The sequence below is a fragment of the Ursus maritimus genome, unplaced genomic scaffold (assembly GCF_017311325.1).
Source record: "Ursus maritimus isolate PB19 unplaced genomic scaffold, ASM1731132v1 scaffold_24, whole genome shotgun sequence".
NCBI classification, from domain to species: domain Eukaryota; kingdom Metazoa; phylum Chordata; class Mammalia; order Carnivora; family Ursidae; genus Ursus; species Ursus maritimus.
In genome coordinates, this window is record NW_024424897.1 from 32,271,606 (window position 1) to 32,291,430 (window position 19,825).

The following is a 19,825-nucleotide window of genomic DNA, read 5'->3' on the forward strand; positions in this document are numbered from 1 at the left end:
GGGGATGAAAAAGATAGAAAAATGCAGACTCCATCTTCAGTAAGAGTAGGAAATATCTCTAACACTAAATCACAAAATTGAGTAAGGACTGTCAAATGTAACAAAGGCCAAATGAGTTTGAGAAAACGATGAAATAGGTTGCCTATATTTGCAGATCTCCGTAAAAGCCAGTAGAATATATGTTCCAAAGAAGGTGGTGTGCCCTGAGGAGCAAAAATAAACAATTTTGGAAACATTCATAGGCTGCCAGCAGGAAGTTCCCAGTGTCTAGTTTGGTACCACAAAAGAGGAGAGGAGAAGCTCGGTGAGGAATTGGAAATATACTGTGGTGGGTTTTGTTTGTTTGTTTGTTTGTTTGTTTTTTAATGTTAAGAAAGCAATGTGAGGAAAGAGAACCTGTATATTAGCAACTTGTGGTTGCCAATCTGTTGGCTGGGAAGAAGTTAAGACTAAAATACAGGCATACCTTGGAGAAATCGTGGGTTTGGATCCAGACCACCACAATAAAGCAGGTATCACAATAATGTAAGTAAAAAATTTTGTTTCCCAGTGCATATAAAAGTTATGTTTACAATATACTGTAGTCTATTAAGCATGCAATAGCATTTGGTCTAAAAAAACACCTAGGTACATACCTTAATAAAAATACTTTATTGCTAAAAAATGCTAACCAACATCTGAACTTTCAGCAAGTTGTCATCTTTTTGTTGGTGGAAGGTCTTGCTTTGATGTTGATGGCTATTGACTGACTAGGGTGGTGGTTGCTGAGGGTCAGGGTGGCTGTGGCAATTTCTTAAAATAAGACACTAATGAAGTTGGCCATATTTGTTGACTCTTCCTTTCACAAATGATTTCTCTGTAGCATGTGAGGCTGTTTAATGGCATTTTACGCACAGTAGAGCATATTGGAAGCAGCAAAAAGGAGAATATGCACTTCTGAAAAACATAGTAAGATGCAATCTGGAATTGTGATGCCTCCAGCTTTGCTTTTCTTTTCAAGGTTGCTTTGGCTATTCGGCATCTTTTGTGAGTCCACACAAATTTTAGGATTGTTTGTTATAGTTCTGTGAAAAATGCTGGTGGTATTTTGATAGGGATTGCACTGAATGTGTAGATTGCTTTGGGTAGTACAGACATTTTACCAGTATTTTTCTTCCAATCCATGAGGATGGAATGTTCTTCTGTTTCTTTGCGTCTTCAATTTCTTTTTTTTTAATAATTTTTATTTTGTTATATTAGTCACCATATAGTACATCCCCAGTTTTGGATGCAATTTCTTTCATAAGTGTTTCATAGTTTTCAGAGTACAGGTCTTCTACCTTGTTGATTAGGTTTATTCCTAAGTATCTTATAGGTTTTTGGTGCAATTGTAAATTGTATCGATTCCTTAATTTCTCTTTCTGTTGCTTCATTTTTGGTGTATAGAAATGTGACAGATTTCTGTACCTTGATTTTATATCCTGTGACTTTTCTGATTTCACGTATGAGTTCTAGCAATTTTGGGATGGAGTCTTTTGGGTTTTCTACAATAGAGTACCATTTCGTTTGTGAAGAGTTAAAGTGTGACTTCTTCCTTGCCAATTTGGATGCCTTTTATTTCTTTTTGTTGTCTGATTGCTGAGGCTAGGACTTCCAGTACCGTGTGAGAGTGGACATCCCTCTTGTGTTCCTGATCTTAGGGGAAAAGCTCTCAGTTTTTCCCCATTGAGGATGATATTAGCTGTGGGTCTTTTGTATATGGCCTTTATGATGTTGAGGTATGTTCCTTCTATCCCTCTTTTCTTGAGGGTTTTTTTTTTTTAATCAGGAAAGGATGCTGTATTTTGTCAGATGCTTTTTCCGCACCTATTGAGAGGATCATATGGTTCTTATCCTTTCTTTTATTAATGTGGTGTATCACATTGATTGATTTGCAAATACTGAAACACCCCTGCAGCCCAGGAATACACCCCACTTGATCATGGTGAATAATCCTTTTAATGTACTCTTGGATCCTGTTGGCCTGTATCTTGAGAATTTTTGCATCGATGTTCACCAGGGATGTTGATCTATAATTCTTTTTAGTGGGATCTTTGCCTGGTTTTGGAATCAAGGTAATGCTGGCCTCATAGAATGAGTTTGGAAATTTTCCTTCCATTTTTTGGAACAATTTCAGAAGAATAGATATTAATTATTCCTTAAATGTTTGGTAGAATTCTCCTGGGAAGCCATCCAGCCCTGGACTCTTGTTTGTTGGGAGATTTCTGATTACTGATTCAATTTCTTTGCTGGTTATGTGTCTGTTCAAGTGTTCTATTTCTTCCTGTTTCAGTTTTGGTAATTTATATGTTTCTAGGAATTTATCCGTTTCTTCCAAATTGCCCAATTTTTTGTCATATAATTGCTCATAATATTCTCTTAGTCGTTTGTATATCTGCAGTGTTGGTTGTGACCTTTCCTCTTTCATTCGTGATTTTATTTATTTGGGTCCTTTCTCTTTTGGGTAAGTCTCGCTAGGGGTTTATCAGTTTTTTAATTCTTTCAAAGAACCGGCTCCTAGTTTCGTTGATCTGTTCTGTTTTTTGATTTCTATATCATTTACTTCCGCTCTAATCTTAATTATTTCCCTTCTCCTGCTGGTCTTAGGCTGTATTTGCTGTTCTTTTTCCAGCTCCTTTAGGTGTAAGATTAGGTTGTTTATTTGAGACTTTTCTTGCTTCTTGAGTTAGGCCTGTATTGCTATATACTTCCCTCTTAGGACTGCCTTTGCTGCATCCCAAAGGTTTTGAACTGTCATGTTTTCATTTTCATTTGCTCCCATGTATTTTTTAATTTCTTCTTCAATTTCCTGGTTAACCCAATCATTCTTTAGTGGGATGTTCTTTAACCTCCATGTATTTGTGGTCTCTCCAAATTTTTTCTTGTGGTTGACTTTAAGTTTCATAGTGTTGAGGTCTGAAAATATGCATAAAATATGATCTCAATCTTTTTGTGGTGGTTGAGGCCTGATTTGTGACACAGTATGTGATCTATTCTGGAGAATGCTCCATGTGCACTCAAAAAGAATGTGTATTCTGCTGCTTTAGGATGAAATACTCTGAATATATCTGTGAAATCCATCTGGTCCAGTATGTCATTCAAAGCCATTGTTTCCTTGTTGATCTTCTGCTTAGATGATCTGTCCATTGCTGTGAGTGGGGTGTTAAAGTCCCCTACTATTATTGTATTATTATCAGTGAGTTTAAGTTTGTTATTAATTGATTTATATATTTGGCTGCTCCCAGGTTGGGGGCATAAATATTGATAACTGTTAGATCTTCTTGTTGGATAGACCCCTTTATTATGATATAGTGCCCTTCTTCATCTCTTATTATGGTCTTTGCTTTAAAATCTAGTTTGTCTGATATACGTATGGCTACTCCAGCTTTCTTTTGATGTTCACTAGCAAGACAGATGGTTCTCCACCCCCTCGCTTTTAATCTGGAGATATCTTTGGGTCTAAAATGAGTCTCTTGTAAGCAGCATATCAATGGGTCCTGTTTTTTTATCCATTCTGATACCCAGTGTCTTTTGATTGGAACATTTAGTCCATTTACATTCAGAGTAATTATTGATAGATATGAATTTAGTGCCATTGTATTACCTGTAAAGTTGCTGTCCCTGTAGATTCCTTTCTAGTCTTTGTTGCTTTTGGTCTCTCTTTCCCGCTCAAAGGTTCCCCTTTAATAATTCTTGTAGATGTGGTTTAGTGTTCATGAACTCTTTTAGTTTTTGCTTCTCTCGGAAAGTCTTTATCTCTTCTTCTATTCTGAATGACAGCCTTGCTGGATAGAGTATTCTTGGCTGCATATTTTCCCCATTCAACATGTTGAATATATCATGCCATTCTCTTCTGGCCTGCCAAATTTCTGTGGACAGGCCTGCTGCTAACCTTACGTGTCTGCCCTTGTAGGTTAAGGATCTTTTGTTCTTAGCTGCTTTGGGAATTCTCTCTTTATCTTTGTATTTTGCAAGTTTCACTATGATATGTCTTGGTGTTGACCTGTTTTTATGGATTTTGAGGGGAGTTCTCTGTGCCTCTTGGACTTGAATGCCTGTTTCCTTCCCCAGATTAGGGAAGTTCTCAGCCAGAATTTGTTCAAATAAGCCTTCTGCCCCTTTCTAGGGCTCCTATAAGGATTTTATTTTGCTCTGTGGAATTGCTGAGCTCCCTAAGTCTATATTTGTGAGCTAATAGTTTTCTTTCTGTCTTCTTTTCAGCTTTATTATTTTCCATAATTTTATCTTCTTTATCACCTATTTGATCCTCTGCTTCTTCCATCCTCATTGTGATTACATCCAGCTGGTTTGCTTCTCAGTTATAGCATTTTTTATTTTGGCTTGACTAGTTTTTAGGTCTTTTATCTCTGCAGTCAGGGTTTCTCTAGTGTCTTCTTTGCTTCCTTCAAGCCCAGCTAGTATTCTTAACGACTGTTGTTCTAAATTCTTGTTCAGATATATTGCTTATATCTGTTTTGAGCAAATCCCTGGGTGTGATTTCTACTTGGTCTTTCTTTTGGGGAGAATTCCTCCATCTTGTCATTATGTCTAGGTTTCTATGTTTTGCTTTTATGAAAGCTTGTTATGTTTCCTGCTCCTGAGAGTAATACTATATTAAGAAGAGGTCATACACTGTCCAGGGCCTGGAGCTTCGGAAGGTGTTTCTGGTGTATGCTGTGTGCACTCTGCTATTGTGTTTTGGTTGCTCTTTCCTACAGGTCAGTCCTCTACAGAATTCCTCCTTGCTTGCAGTGGGGAGTGTTTGGACCTTTAACTAGATGTACTTTGTTTGTTAAGGGAAACCTGATTTTTGGAAGGAAAAAAAAAGGCTGATCCAAGAAAAGAGAAAAGAAAAAGGAACAAAAGGCAAACAAAGAGACAAACAAAAAATATATAAGCCTGATTCCAAAGAGAAAGAAGGAAAGGTGGGGGGGAGCCTGATCCAAAAACTGAGAAAAGGAAACAAACCAACCAACAAACAAAAAACTGTAACCCCAATTCCAAATTAAAAAGAAAGCCTGGTCCTATTTCCACCAGAACTGGAGCTGAGGCTTTGGAGCACTCTATGATCAGTAGACTTGGTACATGCGGGGGCCTGTGTTGGTCTTCTGAGGGAGAGGCCCAATGCGCTGGCTCACAGACCTGCCTTAGTAAAGATGCCCCTACCAGGCACAGGGGGTGGGGTGTGGTGTAAGTGATTCCAGCCTCCACTGGAGATGCTGTGTTTCTTTCTGATCCCTGATCCATGCTGGATGGGGGGTGGTGGTGAGGGGGGTGGAAGATGGCGTTACCCCGCCCTCTTGTCCTAGACTGGGGAACTTGGGGCCACTGCTATTCAGGAGGCCATCACAGAAAAGCAAACAATCTCTCCTGTGTTCCAGGCTTCTGCCAGATCCCTGCCCTCCACCTGTCTGTGCCTGGCCATGGGCATGCCCAGCACCACAGTTCTCCTGTGTTTTTTCTCTGGCCATGGACTGGGATTCAAAACTCCAGATTTTAAAGGATCCGGCAAGGTGTGGACCTTCTCCCTTCCCCCAAGGAGAGCCCTGCAGTGCTGCACCTGGCACTGTCCTGTCCCAGAAAAGCAGTCACATGGCGCATACATGGTGGCTGGAATCTATGATGAAGCAGAGCGAAAAGCTGTGACCAGGTTATCTGCCCTCTGCTCGCCTCCGTCCCCTGCTGTTGGAACAGCACTCGATGCCCAGTGGGCCTTTTATCCTTGGAGAGGCAAAATACCCTCTTCCAAATGTACTCCAAGAAGGGAGCATTCTCTCCCAGTGCGACCTAGGGGATCCTCACACCACAGTGTCATCTGGAACCCTATGCGCTGCTCTCTTTCCTGGTCTCCCTCTCTCCCTGACTTCTTTCTGGGAAAAGGGCTCCCTCCCCTCTGCGGCACCCTGGCTTTTCTCTCCCCCAGTTCACATCTCTGAACCTCTCATCTGCCACGTTCTCTCCCTCCAAATGTGCAGGTTGTTTTCTTAATCCTCGGATTGATTTCTTAGTTGTTCAAAATGATTCGATGTTGGGGCGCCTGGGTGGCACAGCGGTTAAGCGTCTGCCTTCGGCTCAGGGCGTGATCCCGGCGTTATGGGATCGAGCCCCACATCAGGCTCCTCTGCTATGAGGCTGCTTCTTCCTCTCCCACTCCCCTTGCTTGTGTTCCCTCTCTCGCTGGCTGTCTCTATCTCTGTCAAATAAATAAATAAAATCTTAAAAAAAAAAATGATTCGATGTTGATCTAGCTGTGTTCGAAGGATGAGGCAAGCCCAGGGTCCCCCTACTACTCCCTGCTTGCTTAAGACTGGCCAATTGTTTCAAGATATTGAAGTAGAATTCCTATTAAAAAGTCATACATTTGAAATTTAAATACATTATCTCTTATAAGAGGGACTACAGTCTACAGCACAAACCATTTGAGTTGACAACAAAAGTATAAATATGACCATAATTCCTTTTGGCCAGTGGTTATCACCTGTTTACTGATACTAGCCTGTTTCATAGCCTACGTGTAAGACCTCAACATTGTTATGTGGAATACTCTTTCATAAATGTATTGACTTTCTACTCTTAAGGAACATTCATTCTAAGGAGTTAGGGAATGGCTTAAACATGTATAAATCAGAAAAACAGAAGTTTATTCATTCAGCAAATATTGATCACCATGTGCCAGGCACTCATCTGGGCATTAGACATCAATCACTGAAAACAGATAAAAACATCTGCAGTCAGGGGGGGAAAGAATGGAGACATAAACAATAAACCTAATAAGAAATGCATGTAGTATACTAGAAAAGTATAAAGGCTATGCAAAAAGGAAAAGATTTACAATAATGAGAGGAATTACAAGTGCAGGGAGGAGAGGAAGAACCGTCAAAGGAGATTTGAGAAGACAGAATCCTAAGAGTTACGTAAGAGTGTGATGATCTATAGAAGCCTAGAGAAGAAAGTGTATCAAAGTGGAGGGCGTGATGAACAGATAGCAGCCCATCACTTAACAACTCCTAGATGAGTCAGATGGGAGAAGAGACTTTAGGTTTTAGCAACAGGAAGGTCACATTGGTGATATTGACAAGTTTCAGTAAATTTGTGCTGTTTAATTCCTTTTGGTCATGGAGGAAGGATGACAAGAAAGACAGTTACTGCTAAAACTCTCTTCTTTTTGTGGCTTTGTGGCCCTAGTGGTATTTTGACCTTGGGTAAGTAAGTGTGTAGCATCTAGATTATTATTTACAGAAAATTTAGGATACTGTTGTTTTTGCTTGAATGTCATCCTGGTCAGTGTGAACAAATGGTTGTTAAGATTACACTGATAGCAGCAATAGGGACTGAGATTTCTGTTGTGAGAACCCCAAACTCAGAGCTGCAGGAACTAGTCATTTGGTAGGTAACATCATTTAGATTCAGAAGCGCAAACTAAGAGAATCTGTGATGTGTGGGCATTACAATCCGTTGACTCCAGGTGGCATTCCTCGAGGTTGCAATAGAAGGAAAGAAAATAGCTCAAAGAGGAAAAAATTCAGCCCTGATTTTAACTCTGTTTAGTCCACTAAGAAAAAGAATATCAAGTCAGGTGGAGACATTGCCTTTTTAATTTTAGTTTAATGAGTTATTCTAGATTTAAAATTCATATGATTAACTTGTTGGGGGGGGGGTGCTGGTAATCAGAAATTCAACATTTAAGTGACTGTCACCCTAGCAGGGGTGTACTGAGTAGACAGAATCAACATAACATGAGGGCTGACATGAGGCTGCTCTAGACGAGTCTCTCAAAGTTAATTGATGGAAACTTCCCACCTTCAAGAATTTTTATTACCTTAGCAGTGCTTTGCCAAGACTGCTGAAACACAGCTGTGGGTGCTGTGCCAACGCCCACATTGCCAGTGTCAGGAAGGATGTACTTTTAAACCTCTAATTTATCTAATAATGTCTTTAGTGATTTGTGTAGGTTTGGCATTGTGATGAAAATGCTTCCTAGCCTGGTTTATAATGAGAATTCAGTTTGCAGCCTTAAAATGTATATTGTTTTGATATGCATGTGGAAGATACTAACAAGTCAACTTAGAAAAAGATCTGACTAAAATACTATCCTGTCCATCTAACAGGACTTATTTATGCATGATATTTGAAAATGAACGCAAAGTAAATGTTTTTATGCCAAAATAATTTGTGGTGTCTGCTCTGTACCAAGATGGCGATATGCAGTGCTAGAAGAAAGCTACTTTCAGATTCAATTCCGATCTGACTCATTTTCTTTTTTCTATTGGAAAATGTAGATTGGGCTCTTATCAGCCTATAGAATGGAAGTAGAATAATAAGTTCTTGTAAATAAATATTTTTAAAGAGGTAAGAAATAGTATTCTCTTGTTTGAAATATAAAGCTTCATAACCAGTTGGTGACAATATTGTTATGGTATAAGTATGGCTCTTTAAGAAAACAAGCAATACAAAATCTGAAGGATTCTTTCCTAACTAGTAGATTCACTGCAAGGATTGATTACAGAGTTCAGTTTATGAAGCTTGATCAGAGTCTGGATTTCTGCTTTACAATATATAACATTGAGAAAGTATACACGGTTCAAATATGCATCTTTAACATAAATAGCTTTAATGAAGTAGCATGATTTATTTATATGACTAAACCTGGAATTGAAGCTAAATGGACCCCTAATTAATGGTATTTCAACATTGTTCAAGGGCTATGCATATAATTTATGTACGGCTTAGATATAAACTAGACAAGGATTTATTTTTATCTATGAATATATAAAGTCTGTACTTTGATGCCTAAACAAACAAGAAAGTAATAAATTCGTATGCATGAAAACACATTTCCTTTTGTTCTCAGGATGTGAATTGCTTGAAGATAGGAATAGTAAGCACTTCAGAAGTATCTGTTAATATATATAAATAGCAAAGGATCTTTCTTGGGCTATATTTGAGGGCCCTAACATGATTAATTTGACTCTAAAAGAGCCAGTCTCTCAAAATGACACACACTGCAAAAGTCAAAAAATTTTGAATCCTACTCGACTTCAGCAATGTTCTCAAGGTAATAACATTTGTAACCTCAATTCTCCAAACTGCCAAGAGTTCTGGCCATTCTCTGATACTTGCTCTGCGTATTTGCCAAACTTTGAGACCTTTGTGTATCAATATTTTAAATGCTTCTGTCCAGGGCTGTATGAGAAATGATAAAGCAGTTTGCTATGTTATTATCATGTTAGTCACTCCTGGTAATTCTCTTAAAAATGACAAGCTCTAATGATAAGCTTTTATTTGACCTGTATCAAATATTCTGATGTGACTGTGTTTTAAAATATATTTGCAATTCTGATTTTTCAGAAATAATCACTTTCATTTCAGAGTCAAAATCGTAAGAACTTATTCATGCTACGTGTTCTAGCTTTCTGACAGGTAGAGATAGCTGGTGTGGGGGAAGTGTCTAGCTTGATGTTTTATATCTAGTTATTAGTCAGCTACTCCTCCTCCCTACTTCACTGAAAATATTTTCATTCTGTCTGACAAAAAGTAAAAAATTACATTAACTGTGACTAAAAATGTATTGCAGATGACACATTAATGAGACTAATGGTTCTTGCCTTATTCTCTAAAGTTTTCATATTATTACCTTTGGTGAGCCTAGATCCTAGATATTTTAATAATTACACTAAAGATATCTTTTTCTTTTTTGGTAGGGGAAGGAATTCTAGGGAATAAGATTACAATAAAGGTTTTTAGGTAATTATAATATGAATTTTGAAACAAAAGGACCAAGTAAATCTGTAAGTATATACTAAAAGTCCACTTATGCAAAATATTTAGATGTGTCTAGTTAGTCAAAGTAAAGCGTGATAGAAAGGTAAAAACAAGCAGTGCTGACAAAGAGTTTATTTAGGTTTATGAGGAAAAATTTTGACTTATCAAGAAAAACTCCGTTAACTTAGCATGAAAGGAGAAATGGAAATATGGCTTATAAAGCATTTGGATTTCAAGGGATGTCATCAATTTATTTCATAATTGCTAAAGGGCAGTGGCTTTCAAAAAAATTTTTTATTATAATCAAGATTCAGTATATACTTATGTACGTATACAGAATACTTAGCCTTACCTCATGTACCCTATTTCCTTCTTTAAAAAATGCTGGTCAGGGGCACCTGGGTGGCTCAGTTGGTTAAGCGTCTGCCTTTGGCTCAGGTCATGGTCCCAGGGTCTTGGGGGTCTTGGGATGGACCCCCCCCCCCCCGACTTGTGCTCTCTCTCTCAGTAAGTAAAATTAAAAAAAAAAATTGCTGGTCACAATTCATAAATTCATTAACCACTAATGGATTGTAGCCTACAATTTGAAAAATACTGATGAATGATGATAAAGATAATTTTCTAAATTTTTTTTACCCTTGAGGACTTCAAATGTAAACATTGCCATTTTATCTGTTTCTAAACCACTCAGCTACTCACTTTCTTGGTCTGACCTAAACCTTGTTATCACAAATATTGTACTGGCTCCAAAATCCTTTACACAAGCATCCTGTTCTCAGACTACATACTTTATCCTTCTAGGTTAGGTGCCCAAGTACTCCACTACAGTTGTTTACTTACATTTAGACCATACTGATTTACCATTCATGTCTGTTCTTTCTTAGCCAATTTAAAGTTCATGGTCTAACACTGTAATCACATGCTTAAAAAGATACTAAATTTCAATGTCTCTTCTTCACTTGTTAATACTCACCTTGCAAAAATCCCAAATCTTGATGAACTAGACCATTCTTTTTACCAACACATACCCCAGCACATGGACCATAGATGGAGAAAAATCGTACAACCAGAAAGACTGGTTTTATTTAAAAATTGTCTTAAACAATCTCTAGCACTGACAGCCCTACTCTCTGATATGACTGTTTCATACCTACTTTCTCTTAATCCCTCCTGCCCCATATACTTTCTACCCTCACCACCCAGTTAATAACCTAACCCAATGGTTCTCAAAGTGTGGTCCCTACACCATCAGCATGAACCTCATCTGGGAACTTGTTCGAAATGAAAATTCTGAAGTCATACTTAAGACCTACCAAGTCAGAAACTCTGGAAATGTGATTTCACAAGCCTTGCAAAGTGATTCTGATGCCTGCAAAAGTTTGAGAACTACTGATCTAACCCCATACTTCATTGAGAAGCCATTCTCTAGAATGTGAGCTCCAGAAATGGGTTATTTTTGTTTGTTTGTTTGTTTGTTTTTTAAAGTATAGTTGACATACAGTGTTAGTTTCAGGTAAACCACACAGTGAGTCAACAATTGTACATTATGAAAAGCTCGCCACATGTAGTAACCATCTGTCACCATACAAATTTAGTACAATATTATTGACTATATTCCCAATGCCGTACTTTTCATCCCCATGACTTACTTATAACTGGGACTTTGTACCTTTTAATTCCCTTCACCTGTTTTCCCCACCTCCCTCTCCACTGGCAACCACTTGTTTATTCTTTGTATTTATGAGTCTGTTTCTGTTTTTTGTTTGTTCATTTGTTTTCTGGATCCCACACAAAAGTGAAATCATACAGTCCTTTTTCTGACTTATTTCACTTAGGTCCTTCCCTGTTTTCGTGAATGGCAAGATTTCATTCTTTTTTATAGCTAATATTCCATTATATATATATACACCACATCATCTTTATCTGTTCATCTGTGGATGGACATGCAGGTTGTCTCCTTATCTTGGCTATTGTAAATAATGCTGCAACAAACATAAGGGTGCATACATCTTTTTGAATTAGTGCTTTGGTTTTCTTTGGGTAAATACCCAGAAGTGGAATTACTAGGTTGTATGGTAGCTCTATTTTAATTTTTTGAGGCAGCTCCATGCTATGTTCTATAGTGGCTGCACCAATTCATATTCTCACCAGCAGTGTATGAGGGCTCCAAAGGCAGGAGTTTTTGTGTTTTTTGATCATTTATATCCTGAGCGCCAGAACAGTGCCTGGAACACTGTAAGCCTCAATAAGTTATTGTTGACTCAAACCTTTAGATGGGAACTCTCTTATTTTCCTACGAAGAAATCTAGAAACCTACCTGCATCTGTACCCATTTTCTTCATTTCTTTTCCAACTGGTGAAAATGCTATCAAAGGTCAGCAATTTCCAGATATGTTTTGGATCTCATCTCTTCTTGCCTTCTCAGGAACTTCACTCCTTTGGCCATCCCCTGTCTCCTGCATTATCTATCAACCTTTCTCTACTAGATTATTTCATCTAATATAGTCAGATTCTACACCATTTTAAAATAAGAACAAACTGTCCCTGTCCTCAAATGCCCTTTCAGTTACTGCCACACCTCCTTGCCTCCCACTTACCCATTCTAATCTTATTTTCACCTCCACTTTTCCATGGTTCTTAACAAAGTCAATGATTTTTTAAACATCTTTATTGAGATATAATTCACATAGCATAAAAGTTACCCATTTAAAGTATACAATTCAGTGGTTTTAGTACATTCATAATTGTTTAACCATCACTACAATCCAAGATTTAGAACGTTTTTTTTTTTTTTTTAAGATTTTATTTATTTGTTTGACAGAGAGACAGCCAGCGAGAGAGGGAACACAAGCAGGGGGAGTGGGAGAGGAAGAAGCAGGCTCATAGCGGAGGAGCCCGATGTGGGGCTCGATCCCAGAATGCTGGGATCACGCCCTGAGCCGAAGGCAGAGGCTTAATGACTGCGCTACCCAGGCGCCCCAAGATTTAGAACATTTTCAGACTCCGAAAAGAAACCTCGTACCCATCAGCAGTTACTTCCTATTCCCCTCACCCTCTGCCCTAGGCTACTGCTACTGTACTCTTTTTCTGTAGATTTGCCTATTCTGGACTTTTTATATACATGGAATCAGAGTATGTGGTCTTTTGTTACTGGCTTCTATGACCACGATATTTCCAAGGCTTATCCACATTGTAACATGTATCAATACTTTATTCCTTTTATGGCTGAATAATATTCCGTTGTATGAATATACTGCCTTTTATTTATCCATAATCAGTTGATAGATAGTTGGTTGTTTCTACTCTTCGGCTATTAGGAATAATGCTGCTATGAACATCCATTTACATGTTTTTGTGTTGATGTATGTTTTTACTTCTCTTGGATCTATACCTATGGTTTTTACTTCTCTTGGATCTATACCTATGAGGGGAATTGCTGGGCTATATAATAACTTCAACATTTTAAGGAACTGCCAAAGCAGCTGTACCAGCTACCAGAAATATTGTTGTGGCCTGTTTTAGAAAAACAATCTGCCATGTCTGTTCTTTTTTTTAATTTTAATTTTATTTTCTAAAAGATTTTATTTATTTGAGAGGGAGACAGAGAGAACAAGTGAAAGCACAAGGGCAGGAGGAGGGAGAAGCAGGCTCCCCGCTGAGCAGGGAGCCAGATGCTGGGGGCTCAATCCCAGGATGCTGGGATCATGACCCCACTCAAAGGCAGATGCTTAACCGTCTGAGCCACACAGGCGCCCCTGCCATGTCTGTTCTGGCCACACAATTCACATCCTTCACACATACAAAATACACTCCCCTCCACCCCCCACCCCCAATAAAGTCTCCCAGAGTTCCATCCCTTAACGGTATCAGGCTCAGGCTAGAGGTTTAGGAACTCAGATCAGGTGCAGGTGAGATTCCTTGGGTACAATTTCTTGACGAAAACTTTTTCAATATAATTCCACTTGATGTGAAAACGTGGTGACTGAAGAAGCAAACTATCTACAACTTTCCCATAACTCCCCAGCATACAATGGTGAGGCGTGAGATAACTTTCCTATTCTAAAAGCGTTTGGAAAACAAGAGGCAATTCTTTTTTTATAATTTCTCCCTATGTAATATACTCTATTTCAATAGTTTTAAATACCATCCATACATTTGTGACTTCCAAATTTCCTAACATCTCTGAGCTCCACACTAGAATATCTAATAATTTTCACTTCATTTGATATCTTCATTAGGATATCTCCCAGATATTTCCAACTTAACATGCTAAAATTCTTGTTTTCTTCTTTACCCTTTGCCTCCACAAATCTGTTCTTTTCCCGGTTTCTCTGTCTGGGTGAATGATGCCACCATTCACCTAGTTGCTCAGACCAAAACCCAGGACTCAGCCTTAATTCTTTTATCTCTGTATTCCAATAATCACCAAGTTCTGTATTTTCTTTCTTTAGAATATACTCACTTTTTTTCAGTCTCACCTGGATTACAACAATCTCCTTATTGGCCACCTCCTTCATTCTTGCTCCTTTCTGCTTCCCTTTGGCACAGCAAAGTCGTAATTTAGTTCGTATGTCTGGTTACGGTGTGCTCTTGCTCACAGCCTTCAGTGATTTCCCACTCCATTTTGAGTGAGATCCAGATTCCTTCCCGTGATCTAAAAGGTTCATATAACTGGCTGTTGCCTGTCCCTCTGACCTTATTCCCTGCCATCTTTCCTCTTTATCCACCATACTTCATCTTCTCCGGGCTTTTTTCAGTTCCTCACACATATCAAGCTCTCAGAAAGGATCTGTACACATGCTGTTTTCTCTGCCTGGAATATTCTCTCCCAACTTCCCACCCCCACAGAACCGACTCTTTCTTATCCAAGACATGGATTCTTGACCATTCTAATTTATTCTCTATTATTCTCTATCACTGTATCCTGTTTTTCTTTTATAAAACTTATCCCAATTTTAAGTTGTATGCTGTTTGTTTACTTATTTATCATCTGTCTCCCTTGATTTCAAGCCCTACTGGGTCAGAGGGCATGTCTGTGTATACCCAGTGCCCAGGCAGCATGTGCCGCACATAATGTGCCCTCGATAAATATGTTGAGTGGTGTTTCAAGACATAATTTTGTTTTGAGACAGATATGTTAATAATTAATTAGTAATGTTAAATGTATTATTTCCTAATTCTTACTGAAATAGCCCTTTTTTCTTTCAGTAATTGCCCTTCCTTTTTGGCTGCTGCTTTAGCCAGAGCCACATCAGATGAAGTCCTCCAGAGTGATCTTTCTGCACATTACATCCCAAAGGAAACAGACTGCACAGAAGGGACTGTGGGTGAGTACCTTTTCTACATTATTTGAAATCTGATTATGTTTACCCACTTGTTGATTATATAGCAGTAGCAAGAGAAAAAAATGCAAATATATATTTCAAACTAGTCAATAAAAGGAGGGAAAAAATACAGGTATATTTTGAAAATGTGATGATAATTAGAGCAAGGGATTAATGTAACAATATTATCAGAATATTAACAGAATAATGCCTAGATAAGTGGAAAGAGTAAAGTGAGAAGTGTGAAGACACAACAGAAAAGATGAGAGAGTGAGGGGAGAGAGTTTGAGCAAGACCTATTTAAAATATTTAGCTTGCCTTTAAGAACCAAGTAAAAAAATCACATAAAAATTCAAGAAATCAGTCGTGATAAAACTTCTCATTAATTATATTAAATTTTATTTCTACCAATAAAGAGTTCTACATGACAACTATGTAACATGTGATTTAATTGCACGGATCACTGTACATCTTTTTTCCAGGCAAATTAAGAGGCTTTATTTATTTATTTATTTATAAAGATTTAATTTATTTATTTGAGAGAGAGCACAAGCAGGGGGAGCAGCAGGCAGAGGGAGAGGGAGAAGCAGGCTCCCTGAGGAGCAGGGAGCCCGATGCAGGGCTCGATCCCAGGACCACGGGATAGCGACCTAAGCCCAAGACAGACACTTAACCAACTGAGCCACCCAGACGCCCCTAAGAGGCTTTATTTATTAATGAAGGCATATTTATTAACATGTTAGCCTTATACATATTTGACAGGGTTTAAAGAAATAGCAATGTTTGTAAAAATTAGGAATTAGTACTCAAAATTGTTAAGGAATCTTAATATTTCACTTTATTTGTTCTATTTTAAGCATTTGCCTGTAAACATGGTGCATAAGGAACAAAGCATATATTAATGAATCAGAATAGCTAGATCCCAGAGAACTTGAGGCAGATCTGTTCTTCCTTTATCTTTCTAGATTATTTTTGACAGAAAATTGGCAAGAAAGGAATTCCTCCTCTTGTTTTTACTGTGAGTAATTGATTCACTTGGAACCAAATTGTTCCAGAGTCAACTTGGATGGAATTCCTGCTGCAAAGCATTGGTCTTTCCTCTGGTACTGATGCATGAAGTGAAAGCCCTGTAATGAAAAGATGAGGGAGATGCGATTCTGCTTCGCTGCAGCCTGGGCGGTGGCTGACTCAGCTCCAGCTCGGTACAGTGACATTAACGACTAATGAGTAATTTACAGCTGCGAGGGGGCGGGTTGCTACTTGGGACAATTTTCTCTTTTTCACACCCTTTTTTATTTTATTTTTCCATTTCAAGCAGCAATTATTTATATACTGATGTTCTGCACTCCCTGCAGAAGGAGAATACTTAACGTAGCAAGACTGAAGTGTAGCCCTGCATGCCCGCTTTGGAATTGAACCCCCGTAAGATAGCAAAGTGGAATGAAGTTTTTTTTGTTTTTTTTTTTCTTTTGGTGGTATCATTGGTCATTCTGATTTTGTTTTTTCAAGAGATTACGCAGTAGTGTCTCCATGCCATGGCTGTGATTCAGAATGATCTATTTTAATTCTAACTATTTGCAAGTCCTTAATCCCTTGAACCCAAATCAGTGTGAACTGCACTGAGGAGAGTCTCTACAGGGCATACTGTGTTTATCCATACATCAGAGTGGGAAATGAGCATACTGAGTAAGGCCTGCTCTCAGTGGCTTAAAGGCACTCAAGTCCCCACTGAAATGCCTTTGTTTCTCAGTTGTTTCCAAAAACAGACTTAAAAAAAAAAAATCCTTAACCTAAAGTTCTTTTCATGTTTACGTCATCCCTACCAGAGTGTTTGCTAAACAGCCTTGTGTATCTCTTGGTACAACTTTAGTTTGGCGGATATAACTCCTGTTCAGACAACCTAAAATCAATTTGAAATACCCCAATGTAAAAATTAAAAAGAAGAAGGGGAAAATTATCACTAACACAGAGGAAATTAAAAGAATTATGAAAACTTTGTGTAAATAAATCTGAAAACCTGGGTATTTTCTAGAAAAATACAAATTAACATACTTTACCTAAGAAGAAAGAGATTAAGAAGATTGTCAAGGAGCTATCTTCTAAAAAGGACAAAGAATAGGTGATTCTCCAGGTGAACATTTTCAAATGAGCAAAGAGACAATTTCAATGCTTTTTAAAATGAATTATCCAATTGCATAAGGAAGAAAAATTTGCAGTGAATAACACTGATGTGAAAACTTGCCTGAAATAAAACTAAAAAGGGAAATGAGAGATCAGTCTTAGTAATCAATGTAAAAAATCTTAAAATATTTGTATATTGAGGACAACAGTTCATTCATTCATTCATTCATTGAAGTCCTACCATAAGCTTAGCACTGTGCTGAGACCATAAACAAAACAAAAGTAATATGAGTCTGTTAGCATAATTTATATATTAATAGGTCAAAGAAAAATACCAGAATAATCCCAAAAGATGCCCAAAGAAGCATTTGATAAAATTCAATTATCCATTGCTAATTTTAAAAATATACTTAGTAAAGTAGAGCTAGATGAGTACATCTTGGACTTTGTAAGACAAAATTTGGCTCAGACCAAAATCTAGCATTTATGCATAATGTATACTTAAGAATTTTTTGGTTTCAGGTGACCAGTAACACAACTCAGACTGGCTTTAGCAAAAAAGTATTGGCTACCCTTCAACATATGGGCTACACAGCTAGATTCAGAGCCTCACGTGATTCATCCCAACCTGGCATTTCTCCAAATCTCAGCCATTTTCTTTCTTTGCTTTCTTCCTTTCTTTCTTTGTAAGCAGGCTCCACATCCAACATGGGGCTCAAACCCACGACCCTGAGATCTAGAGTCACGTGCTGTACCGACTGAGCCAGCCAGGTGCCCCTCTTTAATTTTGATTTTATTTTCAGGCTCCATGTGGTGGCAAGATGACTGCTAGAAGCGCCAGGTCTTCATCTGTCCAGGCTCAAATCAAGCAGGAAAGTAAGAGTAACTTCACTCAGTTGCTCTTCCATAAATCACAGGATTCATTCTAACCAGCCCAGCTTGGATTATTTCCAATTCCTGAACCAATCAGTATAGCCAGAGGAATGTGATTGTCTAATTAGGTAGACTTGAGCCGCGTGTTTTACCCCTAGATGCACATGGACTGAGAGTAGAGAAGGAAATGTCTCTGGTAGAAAGAGGAAGGTTTGCTAGGCGTCAGGTAACACATTAAAGCAAAGTTCTGACTCAAAATAGGAAATAAATAAAATAACTAGGAATAAATTCATTAAGAAATATGAAGATCTTGGGGCACCTGGCTGGCTCAGTTGTAAGAGCATGTGACTCTGTCTCCGGGTTGTGAGTTTGAGCCCCACATTGGGAATAGAGATTACTTAAAAAAAAAAAAAAAAAAAAAAAGATCCTAGATCTCATGTTGCTACTGAGCAACAGAAAAAGGATTTAAATTAATGAAACAATATAACTTGTTCCTGGATAAGACTCAATATGAAAAAGACATCAATTCTTTTTGCAAATTACTTTACAATTTCAAGGTGATCCCAAACACAATGGCAACAGATTTCCCTCCTCAAACTTGGCAAAATAATTAGAAAACTCCTCTGGAAGAATAAACATGTCAAACTACCACGTGACATCTTTTAAAATTAATATTAGATAGGAAAACTAATCTTCCTGATATGAAAACATGTTATAAAGTTATAGTAACTATAAAATAATGGCACCACTGTAGAAATAGAGTGATCAGTGAAGTACAATAGATGATAAAAAAGCATACATTTTTAGTAGTTAATTTATGTAAGTTTGCATATTCATTTATTCAATAAACAACTAATGAGCCCCTGCTATCTGCTAGGTACCGTACTATGACTAATCAAGACCAATTAAGGCACAATCTGTATCTACAGTCTAATTTGGGAAACGTAGAGCATGGGCGTCAGAGTCAGATAGACCTGTGATTGAAAATGGTTTTACCTGTTTGTGAAGCGTTCCTGAGACAGAGGATGTAACACTTGCTAAATGTTATCTATTGTTACAAAATGTGGCAAGAGCTATAGTAGATGGTGTAATGGGAACATAAGGGAAGAGGCAACTAGGAGGGGATAGGAACAGATCTACTGGTTTACTAAATATTAGAGGAAGCTGTCATTGCCTCCCCTAACCAATTTAATCTGTCTAACCAGCGCTGCCCAGTAGACAGCACAATGATGGAAATGTTCTCTACCTGCATTGCCCAGTGTGGTAGCCGCTGGCCATATGTAGTTACTGAACATTTGAAATACAACCAATGTGACCCAAAAACTGAATTTTAGATTTTACTTAATTTTAATTAATTTAAAGTTAAATGGCCACATGTAGCTAGTAAGAAACATGACAGTGCAGGTCTATATAGTAAGAGTAATATACAAGCCAAAGAATGATATAATGTTTCTATTATTTGGGAATCTGGGAACTATCCTGATAGTTAATATCAGTTATTTGTTTCGCCCCCACTCCATTCTCCCTCAGTGTTTCCAAATTTACTTACTGTTTTGCAGTCCTCTGTTGTGATTGAGTCAAACTCACACCTATGCTGCTGCAAAGACCAGGTGGGGTGGAGTGATACAAACAGGTAATCAGGGGTTGAAAGAGAGATTCTCTGGCAACTGACGCTTTAAAAAAATAAAGACTGGAGTGTGTCGAAACAATAAAAATACTGGCTTGTA

The 19,825-nt window shown here is 38.0% G+C and overlaps 1 protein-coding gene across 1 annotated transcript in view; it reads left to right on the plus strand.

The window, feature by feature from the left end:
* Nucleotides 1-19,825, plus strand: part of PPM1E (protein phosphatase, Mg2+/Mn2+ dependent 1E) — a 191,858-nt gene that overhangs the window by 156,358 nt on the left and 15,675 nt on the right. The window contains exon 2 of the mRNA XM_040640906.1: nucleotides 14,989-15,107. Within this exon, the coding sequence (XP_040496840.1) occupies nucleotides 14,989-15,107 (119 nt within the window). The remainder of the gene's footprint in view (nucleotides 1-14,988; nucleotides 15,108-19,825) is intronic.